Genomic DNA, 13,243 nt, shown 5'->3' with positions numbered 1-13,243 from the left:
AATAAAACGTGCAAATAATATCGACTTTGCAGTTGATTTGAATTAGAATGTTCCGTAGCAAAACACTCAAAATATAAAATGTCAATAAATATAACATATCACATTTTGTTTTATACAGCTATTTATTGCATTTACATCCACCAAATTCTAAGTTCTGTTTTAAAGGGAATGCAGGCCAAGTCTGCCTGCATAGCACCATTCATGCAAGGGGTAATTTAAAGTGCTTTAAAGAACATAAGTCAGAGAATGTAACGTCAAATATACCTCATCTGAAGCATCAGACAACAACATACAAACATAAGACAATCAAATAAAAGCAAAAAAAAATATTAAGATAATAAATTAGAAAATAAAAAATGTAAAACATGATGTAAATTTTATAGCAGTCTTTGGTTGTTAACCCACAGTCCACAATTGTGTCTTTAGTCCTGTTAAAACAACAACACAGTTTCTGCACTTCTCATGTTGAAAATGTTTTAGATTAATTTAAAAATAAAACTGAATGGAATAATGATGAGGTAACAGGCTGCAGATGGGAGAGAAGATAGAAGAAGGCAGCTCTGAGGAAAGAAAAAGAAATGGCACAGGGGGCAAGGAAGAGCACAATGGACTAGGAAATGACACTAAATAATTACTAGACCTTGTATTTTGAGGTGTCATACAAGACAAGATCACAGGTGTTTGTAAGCTCTGTCATGTTCGGATTCACCCTTCGGACCCACATGCAGAACCAACAAGTCCAAGTAAGGAAATAAGGTTTATTTTCAAAATGTACAAACAATTGACAGGTCTTCAGACCCTTTCTGGGGAGCGGCTAGCGTCACACAATCGGAGGCGCCTGGAATGAGAAGTAGGTTACTGAAGGTCAGGCCAGAGGGGATCAGAAATGTAATAGGAACAGCTTACTTCAGTGTGGTTCTAGGAAGCTCTGGGGAAGAGGTGTACAGGGTCCTGTGTGGAGGATGGTGATGTAGATTCCCGAGGTGAGTGCAAGGTAGGCTGTGACAGAGAGCCAGAGATCTGATGGGGCAGAGCGAGCTGGGGAAACACGGCGGAGCAGGCAGGCAGGAGGCTTGCAGTGAACGAATCCTTCTAGAGATATCCAGTGACGAGCCACAAACCGGTAACCTCAATCATCCAGCGCTGAGTGAGGGCTCTGCTGCTCCTTGATTCCCAGCACTCTGATGAGGCTGATGAGCTCCACCTGTGAAGGCTGCCCCCGGCTCTCACCCAAGATCCTCACTGGAACAGATGCATTACTCGCACTCACACACACACACACACACGCACACACACACACACACACACACACACACACACACACACACACACACACACACAGGAACCCTGACAAGCTAAGGATTAAAAGTGTGATAAAAGAGATTTAAAAACAGGAATAGAGTAGGCTTGTATGACACTGAAAGGTAACTTGTTCCATAATTTAGGAGCAACAACAGCAAATGCTGTTTCACCTCATCATCAGCAATAGTTTTAGGGACTGTCAGCAGTAACTGATCTTTTGCAAACAATAAATTGGAAAATGTGACATGTATTTTTGTTAATTTTCAGATAATTCAAAGGTCAATGCTTTGCACAACCATGTAATTACAGATGCTGAAGTTTGTGAGTAAGTCTCTTTCTGTTTTTCTTGTATAGTCACCTAGACATTATAATGATCATCCATCCATCCCTTTTCTAACACCCTTGTCCCTAGTGGGGACGGGAGGGGTGCTGGTGCCTTTCGGGCGAGAGGCGAGGTATACCCTGGACAGGTCTCAGAGAAATAAATTGAATATATGCTAAGACCTACAGCACATATCTTTTGTCTGAGGTCAGAGCACAAACATCATAACACCCAAGAAATGTGATGTTATATGGTAGAATAAACCTGAAAGACAACAAATAACAGTAATAATTTAGCTGTCGTTTGTGGTTTACTTGTATTTTTCAGAGTAATGATTTAAATTATCTTGTTCACGGATGCCAAAGTCAAGACCTGAAGTATTAAGCACCTCCTCCAACACAGGTAACTCAAATATTATTTTCCAGGAATCGTTAGACTTGAATGACTGAATGCTGAAATTTGATGCAGGTGTGTTGAAGAAGGCACCTCTGTTCTTGTTTATAAGTTTTGCAAAAGTCTTTTATACATACAGTACTTTTGAAAGAATGTCGCAACCGTGCTTTTGAGATTCGAAGGGGCAATGCATGCCTAATTTTTTATTAGATTTTTTAAAAATAACTTCTTATAGTGTCTATTTGCTATTATTGATTACTTGAAGCAGTATCGATGGATGGTAATTACTTGTTGGGTGAGGAGAGCCAGGAAATGAAACATATTTATTGTTGCCTGACATGATCCAAAATTCTTTTAAAGAAAAAAATACTGACATGATTGTGTGTATTTTTGATATTAGTTTGACATGGATCATAAACAATTAATCTAATAATAGCACTAATATCTAACTTATTTAAAGTGGCGTGTTAAATACTGAAATAAAAGGAAATCTATCCTTTAGCTCAAATGTGAGGTAATATTCCATCTGTCCAGCAGGTGTCACTGTGGGTTTTCATCAACACTGTTAAAGAGCTGATGGGGTTTTCATGAAATACAATGAAATTTGTAAATCTAATGTCTTTGTGGTTGTGTGTAGGTAACAGTGAGGTAAACAGGATATTGTAAAAAATAAAATATAGACACATTATCACAGTTTCAGTCTTTATCCCATGCTGTTGTTGGATTTGTTATCACCAGCACATCATGCTGTGCCTCACATTAGCTTGCAGAGATGCTTTCTAAGATAACAATAACACATCAGTGCAACAAAATGCTTAAAGCACTTATTGCTTGTGTCTTATTCAGTAGCTGCCTGTACTCATAACACCAAATAAAAACAACAAAATTCAGACGTTCATTACATTAAAAAAAATAATTTAAGAAAGAACTAAAATTAAATTAAAATTATCCCGCTATCTTCAGTAACAACACACTTTTACTTCACTCATTTTGATGACAAATCTGACATAAACATTCCGAATTAGCTGAAGATTTGGTTCAGAAAACTGTTGATATGTGCTATTCTAAGTTTCACATGTCTACATTAGGTAATATTATGAATAGTTTACACTTCAGTAGGTTATAAGCTGCCACAAGTTTTGTGGATGAAAACGTTTCTGTGCTGGACCAACAATTTAACTCAACTCAGCTTGCTAGCAAGTTAGATTTGCTGAGCTTCTGCTCCCAGAGGCAGTTGTTGCCAAAGAACAGCTAATCTGAGCTGCAGTAGTTAAGGAAAAGATTTATATAACATTGCAGGAATTTAAGTTCAAATAACTCTTTTAATTAATATTTTGATTGCAAACAAGTTTGAATTATTTAGGTTTTGATAAATGGAGAACAAAGCAGATCACGTCGTAAAGTAAACAAAATGCTTGTTGAAATTAATCATGCCAAGTGATTTATTAATATTGAGATCTATTTAAGCTTGTAGGTGTAGTAAGTTGTTAAAACGTGAGCAATTTGTTTTTGTTTATTTAATTTAGGTAACATGGTATCCAAAAGGTGTCACAATGTGCCATTTCTGAGTAAGTATTTTTTATAATGTAGTCAGAATTTCTTTTGGGTGTTACATAAACACACATGATTTCAACTCAATCAACACATTTTTAGACTGAGCAAATAAATCATTGAATCTACAGAAAAGTTTATGAATGCATGGAATACCAAATATTGTGGGTCTGTCTTAAGTTTGCTCTGGTTAGCATTTTTTTGGTTTCCGTACCATGGAAAAGCCAAATAATGATAATGATATTATTAATTATTATGATTTAAATCACAAGGTTGTATTAACATGCTCTTTCTATAGCCTTTAAATTTTACTGAAAGGATTACTAAACACATTTGATTACTGTTTTCAGTCATAAAAGCATGTCTATGTCTTTTATTTGACCTAATCATATTATGTATTACCTTCACACGTCATCTTATGGCTCACTTTCAATAATCTAAGGAAGAGCTTTGGCTGCATTATGACTGTAGCTACTTGTTAGTTTCCCACTTGTGGACCTAAGAGTGATGTAATGTTGCATGATGAACCCTTAATGTAACTTTTGTGTCGCATGTCAATAGTTCATGTGGGTGTATGAGCAGTGGGAATGCATGTCACTGAGGGTGACATCCCCCAAGCATGTGTGCATTCTGAATCACACGCAGGTACGTAGTTGTCCTTTTTGTGCGTGTTGTGGACGGACGGTGATATTGTCCCCAGAGCGTCACGTGCTGTGGAATATGCTGGCTGCCTTTGTTGTCCCTCTGCCTGTTCTGCTTTTCTGGCACTTTCATACAATGGTGCACTTGAACACTGCGGTGTTATTAAGCCTTTCAAACTACTACAGCTTGAATTCCAACTCTCGGGAAAGACAAGCATCCTAATGTAGGACACATGGCACAAGAAACACCATCGAAAAGTAGTAACCAGAACCAAGTGTAACATCAAAGCAAAGGTAACAATGCAGCCTACACTCTGTGTGCGTTTCCCTTGAAAATTAGATATGATTTGCAGTGTAAGGTGTATTTCTGAAGCATGGTTGTGTTTGATAGTTATAAGACGTCAGTATGTAACCTGTTGTGAACAGCTATCAGAGTGATCATTAAGAAAACCGAAAAATCAGTTCTCATTGAGGAGTTAAGCTAACAGCTCCTCAAAACAGGTAAAGTGTGAAGCAAAGTATTGCATGATTTGAAGAAAACTCAAACTCATACTGTCAAACAGACATACGGTCTGCTTAACCAGACCATATGTATTTTTTGCACCTTTTCACTGGTTTGTGAAACACTTTTTATTATTTCCTTGAGTAGACAATGATTAAAGTCTTACATTTATGTGCATTTGTTTTGTATGTATGGACTTGAACTGTGGATGCACTATAATTCACATTTCTTGAACCAGAACAACAGATATGAGAAAGCAAAACTGAGTGAACAATATGCAGTTTCGTTGAGAAGGAAGTATTTACCTTTATAAACCAGATAACACAAAAAGAGAGCTAATGGTTACACAATGAGAAACTCCTACTGGGGTAAGTCTCTCGATACGTTTCTCCAAATCGTTAAGAAAACATTAGGACCTCACTAATGGTTATGTGCTTGTATTTATTATATTGTTTTGGGAGTGGTTGGAGCATTCGTCTCAGCATTCATTCTCAGATGTACAATGGAACTTCAGAGTTACATAATTAATTCAATCCAGCTTGTAACACACCTTGCACTACTTTGAATACATTTACATTTACAGTGGTATATCTGGTTGAGACCATGGACAGCACTGGAAGAGTACTTGAAAGGTTTTACGATTTATATTGCTATTTGGAAGAAGAAATCATTTCCACTATGACTGCATTTACAACATGTGCTACTCTCCTTCCTGGGCCATTTTTAATTGGCTGAAGCCGTAATCCACAGCACCCACAAATCTCAGCATCACTGGCGTCCTGCACATGCACATGACATGCACTTTGCATTTATGCACAGTTCATGTATTTAGACATATTTATATTTGATTTTCCATGGTTTAATTTTAGCCTCAAAGATGCCAGTTAATTTATCCTACTCAAAAGAAACAGTTCAAATGGTCATAAAAATTTTTGTTGCACATGCACCTTACAGACTGTGTTGGGTAAGGTAGTGCTGATGGAATTGATAGTCTTTGCTCCTAAATAAACCTGGGAGAATTAATGTCCCTACAGTTTACCAGCAGTGGGGTATATCTGCCTGTCACACACCTAACAATGTGGCAAACCAGACATTACTATTATTAAAAATTATTCAATTGTTTTTTTTTCTTTTTCATTCCTTCATTCCTTATCTAGACAATGTCTCAGCGAGCTGATACGTCCCACTGTGGTGGGGTTGTGGTTGAATTAGAATCTGACAACATCGGGGATTCAAGAACTCGAAGAGCAAGGAAAATACCGGGTAAGGTGCCCCTTCTGGGTTCAGCTTGAGTTTTGTGTATGCAGCAAATTCCCAATGACCTACTTTTATTTTCACATGTTTCCTTTTGAGGTTCAGCTCTTATCTACCTCAAGGGCCCCAAGTTTCTCATCTATGTGAGTGGAGCATTATCTATGTGGGTAAGAGACATTTCTGAAGGGAGGAAACATGGCGAACAATAGAACAAACAGCAAAGCTGTCCTTTTGACATAAAATTTGTGCAGTTATACACACATTTATTAATGACATTGTGTTTTGGATTTAACAGGGTGACCGCATGTGGCACTTTGCAATCTCTGTGTTCCTCATTGAGTTGTACGGCCGCAACCTGCTGTTGACAGCAGTGTTTGGATTGGTGCTGGCTGGGTCAGTGCTGTTGCTTGGGGCTTTAATTGGAGACTGGGTTGATCGCAATCCTAGGAATAAAGGTGTGCATGATTATTTCCCCACTCCTTTGGAAACACTATCAGGTAGCAGAGATGGAAAAGTATTGGTAGAGATCAGAAGAATCCAATTTTTGACCAAGAAATCTGCTGGTTTTGTATTCCACCAAGGATGTGAATTTCATTAACCTGATATCTAAAATATATCAGTTTTTTGATTTGATCATTATACTTTCCCAGCAGGACTCCATGAGTACAGAGTGTGCATGAATATGTTACGTCACTTAGATTTACTTTTATACGGTCATGTGTGAAAGTCTGAAAGTCTTTTTCTCCATCTTCTGTTTTAGTTGCACATGCATCTCTTTTCATTCAGAACACCTCAGTGACTGTATGTAGCATTGTGCTCATGCTGGTATTCTCATATAAGGAACAGATTGAACTGATCTGGGATGGATGGTTTACTGTAAGTAGACTTTAAATACTGGCTAATATAAGCTAATAATTAGAAATTAACATAGAATACATGTAGCTAATGTACGGCAAATGATTTGTTGATAGGATTTGTAAGTATTATTACATAAACAAGTTAGTGCTGTTGTTTTTCTTCCCTCTTTTCTGTGTCCCTGTTTCCTCTACTTCTGAGCTTGTGGCTACTCTGTGCCATCATAGTAACATGTTGCATCGCAAAACTCACACAAGGTGGTTTGTTATACGGTGGTGATCATCCTGGCAGATGTGGCAAACCTTGCAAGTACAGCGCTGACCATTGCCATCCAGAGGGACTGGATAGTGGTTATTACAGGCTACAACCGAGGCCACCTGGCTGGTGAGAAAGTTTACTCTGCATCGTTGTCTGTACTAAAGGTCTTAGATTAACAAGCTCCTATTTTATTTATTTTATTTATATATTTTCTGAAAGTCTGTGTGTGGGTAAGCTTTCATCTCGGTGTGTTTGACCCCAACAATAGGAATGAATGCAACCATGAGGAGGATAGATCAGGTGACCAACATCCTGGCCCCACTGGCAGTGGGACAGGTCATGACCCTGGCCTCTAACGTGGTTGGCTGTGGCTTCATCCTGGCGTGGAACCTCTTTTCTCTCATTGTGGAGTTCTTCTTCTTGTCAAGAGTTTATCGAATCGTTCCCGCTCTTTCAGTCAAACCCCCAACGGTTGAGGGCGACCAGGAGTACCTGGCGAGGACAGAAAGGAGAGGGTTGCAAGGTACGGGAGTTTTTTCACAACTGATTTTGTAATGTAATGCTAGATCTTAAAATGTAAGTAACAGAAGAAAATACAATGAGTGCATCATGCATGGAATGCGCCAACATATGTCCAACTTTACTCACCAATGACATTTCAGATGCCATTTTTTTTCTTCACAGGAACGCATGTTTTGTCCCAACAGGATTTTTTGTAGAATGCAGCTTTATGTTTCTGGTTCAATTTTGGGAGTTTACAGAGAATGAAAAAAAAAAACTGCTATAATGTTCTAAAATTACCTAAAGCATAGAGAAAGTAATGCATTAATTGCTTTGTAGTTTATTTCTAAAGAAACTGTGTCCTAAAAATGTATATACCCTGCTGTCCATCGTTTTTACTTTGTATCACACTTAAAAGTTTCAGATCATCAAGCAAATTTTAATATTTATTAAGGGGAATAAACTGTACAAATAATTGTTGTCCTTAAAAGTAACTGTACCCTAAGCCTAATAATGGGTTGTGCTCTGTCTGCTGGGAATAACTTCAATAAAGTCTGTGCAGTATTGAGCAACATTATTTAAAACTATTTAAATCACCAAGATGTTTTTTTGGGAATGAGATAGACCTTTTGTTCTTTTTGACCATTTGCACTTCAAATGCAAATGGATGATATTTTTCCTCAGTCTCTGTCTAATTGTTGAATCATAAACACAAATGGCATGTGAGATCTGCAGCGCCCAATCAATCCAATGAATGTTGTTCATTGGAGTTTCCAAAGTTTTGAAAATAGATTTGCAATATTTTTCTAGATGACAAATATTGTTTGTCAACGCTGAGCCGTGTTGTGCTGGTTACTTCATGTTGACAAACAGGTTCTATCAGGTCATAAGACGGGTTTTCTCTAAGTGATAACTTAATTCTACAGACCTGGCAATAAAACCTCCTGGAAAGTAATACAGGAAATGTTGTTGGGTGAGAAATTATATTTTCACATCTGGTCAGCTTTGCTTGGATAGTCCCTAAACACATGAAACCATTGAAAAGAGCTGGTTGTATTTATACAGGTTTGCTTTGATGTTAAAATGAGTATTGTGATCTGAAACATTTAGGTGTGTTTTGAAATGCCCCATTCTTTATTTGGTTTGTGACATATGACATCACATATCATATCAATATTCATCCTATACTTTGGATTGTATCAGGGCATTCCTACTTTAGCCACAACTTTCCAGTCAGAGATATTTGTTTAAAAAAGCCAGACATTCAATTCCATTAAATTTAACCTTTTACATTTCAACTATGAAATGTTTGCCTTAACAATATGATGAGTCAACAGATATGTAAGATATTTGTATTGGAATTTTTAAAGAGTGGTGTTGGTTAAAGTTTTGGGTTGATTATCATTTTAATGTTTATGATTGTCATTTTAATCATTTTAATCCATTTTTTCCAATGGATTTTGTTAGAAATAATTATAATTTTAAAGAATAAACACAATGTTTATGGCCATTAACAGTTTAAATTTATGTAGATGATCTGAGTTTAAGATATATTTATGAAGAGACATTAGAAGTTAGAGTAGAAAAAGGTACTAAAAATCAACTCATGATTCAGCGTTCACAGCATATAAACTAAATGATTGTTATTGCTCTTTGTTCTCATTAGGGCAAGGCAATGATGAACTATCTGACCCTCTGGCAACGAGCAACTGCAACACAGACATGCATCTTAAAGAAATCACCAACTTGCCGCTGTGTTTCCAAAGGTTTCGCTGGCTGCTGAGGACATGTATGGATGGCTGGAGGGCCTATTATCGACAACCTGTCTTCCTGGCTGGACTGGGTCTGGCTTTCCTCTACACTACAGTCCTGGGCTTTGACTGCATCACTACTGGCTATGCTTACACTCAGGGCATAAGCGGCTCCCTCCTAAGTCTGCTGATGGGCGTGTCGGCTATCACAGGGTTGATGGGCACTGTAATGTTCACCAGGCTCAGAAAGTCTGTTGGCTTGGTTAATACAGGAATCATCTCAAGCTGCCTCCACCTGGGTTGCTTGTTGCTGTGTGTATGCTCTGTGTTTGCTCCTGGCAGCCCTATAGATCTTAGTCTGCTGATGCCCTACTTTAGCTCCGGTTCCTCTGCTGAGCCTGGAGGAATGGCAAGCAAAAGGCAAAAACACACTTTTCCTCTTTCGGGAGGGAGCAATCAGCCACTGCTTCCAGATCGCTCCTCCATACACTGGACCAACAACACCGTCCTTTTTGACAACGTCCCATCTGGAACGGCACCGGACTCTTATATATCCATTATTCTGCTATTCCTGGGTGTTATCACTGCACGCATTGGTGAGTACACCAACTTCAAAATGTGGGTGATAATTGTTCAGGAAAAGATTTATAGTATATAGTTAGAATAGTGAAGACTCCACAAATTCAAGTCTAGAAACCTCTGAAAAAATAAAGTAAATTGTGAAAATTGATTAAACATATCTAGAAATACCACATCCGACATCACAACTAAAAGTTCTGTTAAAATGCCAGTGCAGCAAGCATTCCCTCAATCGAGGCTCTGTGAAATTATAGGTAGGCTTTATTAAGTTAACTCCTACCTATAATTTCAAAACTACAAATTTGTTTACCCTTGTATGTCTTCACATATTTTCAACTTGCAGCCACATACTTTGAGGCATTCTGTTGGGATTTATGTATGACCAAAACTAACTTCTGTATAATTATGAAGTCAACGATAAAGGACATAATTTTAAAATACATGTTTTGTAAAAAAAAACAAATCAGTTTAAAGTTCATTATCATTCACAGTTGTTCATTCTGATAGCCCTAAATGAAATCTATTTCAACCAGCTGCCTTCAAAAGCCACGCAATTAGTACATTATGTACACCGGAGTGTAATTCAGTCTCAGTTGAACAGAGCTATTCTGTGAAGGCCTCCGAGGTTTGTTAGCAAACATTAGAGAACAAGCAGCATAATTAAGACTAAGGCATACAGCAGCTCAGGGATACAGAAGAGAAGAAACTCAATGCAGTGTTACATTACAAAACAATATCCCAAGCTTAAAACATATCTTGAAGAACTGCTTATCCATCTGAAATGACAGGCCAGGGAAGAAAAGCATTATTGAGAGAAACAGACAAGAAAGGCCCTGGTAATTTTGGATTTGCAGCTCAGGCGAGGGAATCTGTCAACAAAACAATTGTTAGTGTATACTTTGCAAATATGTTCTTAATAGAAGAGCGCCAAGAAGAAAGCCATTGCTAAACAAGCCATCACAAGTCCCATTTTTCATTAGTCGTTCAGGGGACACAGCAAACAAGCAAAAATGGTTTGCTGGTCTGGCTAGATCAGAGACCAAAATGAGCAGGGCACATAAAGCTGAACACAGGGAAATACGATAGAGGCAGCATCTTGTTTTTCATTTCTTGGGGTTGCAATGTTAAAAACAAAACTGTATGGATCAACTTTTAAAGAGTAAATGTATATGCGTTTTCAGGTTTGTGGTGCTTCGACCTGACTGTGACCCAGCTTCTGCAGGAGACCATCTGTGAGTCAGAGCGTGGAGTGGTAAATGGGGTGCAGAGCTCCATGAATTATCTAATGGACCTGCTCCATTTTATCATGGTGATTTCTGCTCCACAACCTCAGCACTTTGGCATCCTTGTTATCATATCTGTAATATTCATCACCACCGGGCACAGTATGTATTTCTTGTACGCACACAGAGCCAAGAGAAAACACCGCCTCGAAACATAAGAAGGAGACACAGCTTAGATATAAGCACTGGATCCACTCTGCACCTGGGAAATGAATGTCTCCCCTTTGATCTGTGACTGCAACACTCTGTTCGTGACTTAGCCATTCATTACAACACTTCACACTTGATTTCATGTGTGCAACTGAAGGAACAACACGAGACGAGTTCTCCTATATTCTCCACATCCTAAGGTGGCTGCCACAAATGAAGCGATGAAACATCTAGGGGAAATGTCCAAATCTGATGGACAGGAGGACACAATGGTGATGACTAAGGCATCAGAGGATTTTGGTGCAAACTCTGCAGGGTTACAACAGCTGTAAGACTTTTGAGCAGGCCTGCAACCTTACAGGGCTTTATAGATGAAGGGGTGGATGAACTGTGAAGTTTTTTTTCTGGCCTTCACTCAGTGAAGAAAAGATGAGAGGAAGACATCAACATGAATGAATAGAGGGACAACAAAATGGTTCTTTGACAAGTGGCATCGATGTTACTGATCCGTCCACTTGGAAATACTCCAGGATGTCCAAAAAGGAACATAAAGGGAACTGGATGTGAGATTGTTTGATTAAAAAAAATACAAGTCAGCCTCCCCTTTTAGTGGACAAAGTGAATGGAAAAATAGCATTTCCTTCACCTGGTTTGTTTCTCTGTGGATGAATCAAGCAAACATTTGCCTTGTTATTTATAATGATATAAAACTAGCTGATGGATTCAAACGCCAAAAGAAATCTCATCATGCCTTGCAATAGTACTCATATTCTTTTCATATTTTATTATTACTCAATGAGAGACTTTTTTTTTTCTGATAACTGACCACAAATAAGTGTATAATTGTAATATGGAAAGAACCAAATGTATCTTATTTTTTTCTTTTTAAATACACTTTTGAAAAGCATGGAGTGCTGTTGCATTAATCCTTCTGATACATTCTTTTTACACACACCTTTTTCTGCTGTCACATCTGCAAGTGTTTTTGGGTACATTTCTTCTGGCTTCATAGAAACAGAAATGTTTTGTTTTTCTGTTTTTCTGTTGTTTTTTTTTTTTTTTTTTTTTGCAAAAAACTGAAGTTCTGCCAGAATGGGGCTGCTTTAACAGCTATTTTTCAGAGTCTTGCCACTGATTCTTCACTAGATTTAGGTCTGTACTTTGACTGAACCATTCTAAAACTTGAATATGCTTAAATCTCTGGCTGAGTCATGGAAAGTGTCAGCTTCAGTTTGTCTGTCCCTGACATGACACTATCACCTCTATGTTTCACTGTGGGAGTGGTGTGTTTAGGGTGCTGCTAGTTTTATATCTGTGGGCCACACATTTCTTTTCTTATAGCATCCATTGACATAAGTAGAAAATCTTACATAAAAGCCATAATAAGTGCTAAGCTAATAGTTGCCCTCTTGACTGATTTTCCCACCTGAACTGTGCATCTGTGCAGCTCCTCCAGCTTTACAGAGGGCCTTTTTGCTGCTTTTCTGATTAATGGACTTCTTGCTTGCCTTCTATGCTTAGGTATGTGGGCCACTACTTGATAGGTTTGCTTTTGTTCCATACCTTTTCCATTTAGGGATAATAGATTGAATACTGCTTTGTGAGATGTTCAGCTTGGGATCTTGTTTTATAATTGTTTTCCAATTCTCCACAACTTTATCCCTGATCTGTCTGCTCTGTTGTTTGCTGTTTGTTCAGCAATGTTTTCTCACAAATCTCACCAGTTACTGAAAATAAATGACACACGGGTTTCTGATTTAATGACTTCTTAAAGAAGTGATTAATTTCTTTCTTTAAAGGTATCAGAGTTAAATGGGATGAATGCAAATACATTCCACACTTTTCAAAGTTTTTTTTTTTCACTTATTAAAAACGATGTAGCACTTTTTTTTTCCATGAAA

At 37.9% G+C, this 13,243-nt stretch overlaps 1 protein-coding gene across 1 annotated transcript; it reads left to right on the top strand.

The window, feature by feature from the left end:
• Window positions 1-5,871: 5,871 nt before the first annotated feature.
• On the top strand, window positions 5,872-13,243 carry LOC114140487 (solute carrier family 40 member 1). Its single transcript, XM_028010408.1, has 9 exons — window positions 5,872-5,974; window positions 6,065-6,132; window positions 6,261-6,420; window positions 6,726-6,841; window positions 7,078-7,204; window positions 7,347-7,601; window positions 9,246-9,926; window positions 11,091-11,218; window positions 11,320-13,243. The coding sequence occupies exons 1-9, from the start codon at window positions 5,872-5,874 to the stop codon at window positions 11,425-11,427; spliced, it is 1,746 nt and encodes a 581-aa protein (XP_027866209.1). The 3' UTR covers window positions 11,428-13,243.

The sequence above is a fragment of the Xiphophorus couchianus genome, chromosome 3, assembly GCF_001444195.1.
Source record: "Xiphophorus couchianus chromosome 3, X_couchianus-1.0, whole genome shotgun sequence".
NCBI lineage: Eukaryota > Metazoa > Chordata > Actinopteri > Cyprinodontiformes > Poeciliidae > Xiphophorus > Xiphophorus couchianus.
The sequence above is the reverse complement of the archived record's forward strand: the minus strand, read 5'-3'. Positions and strand labels throughout refer to the sequence as shown.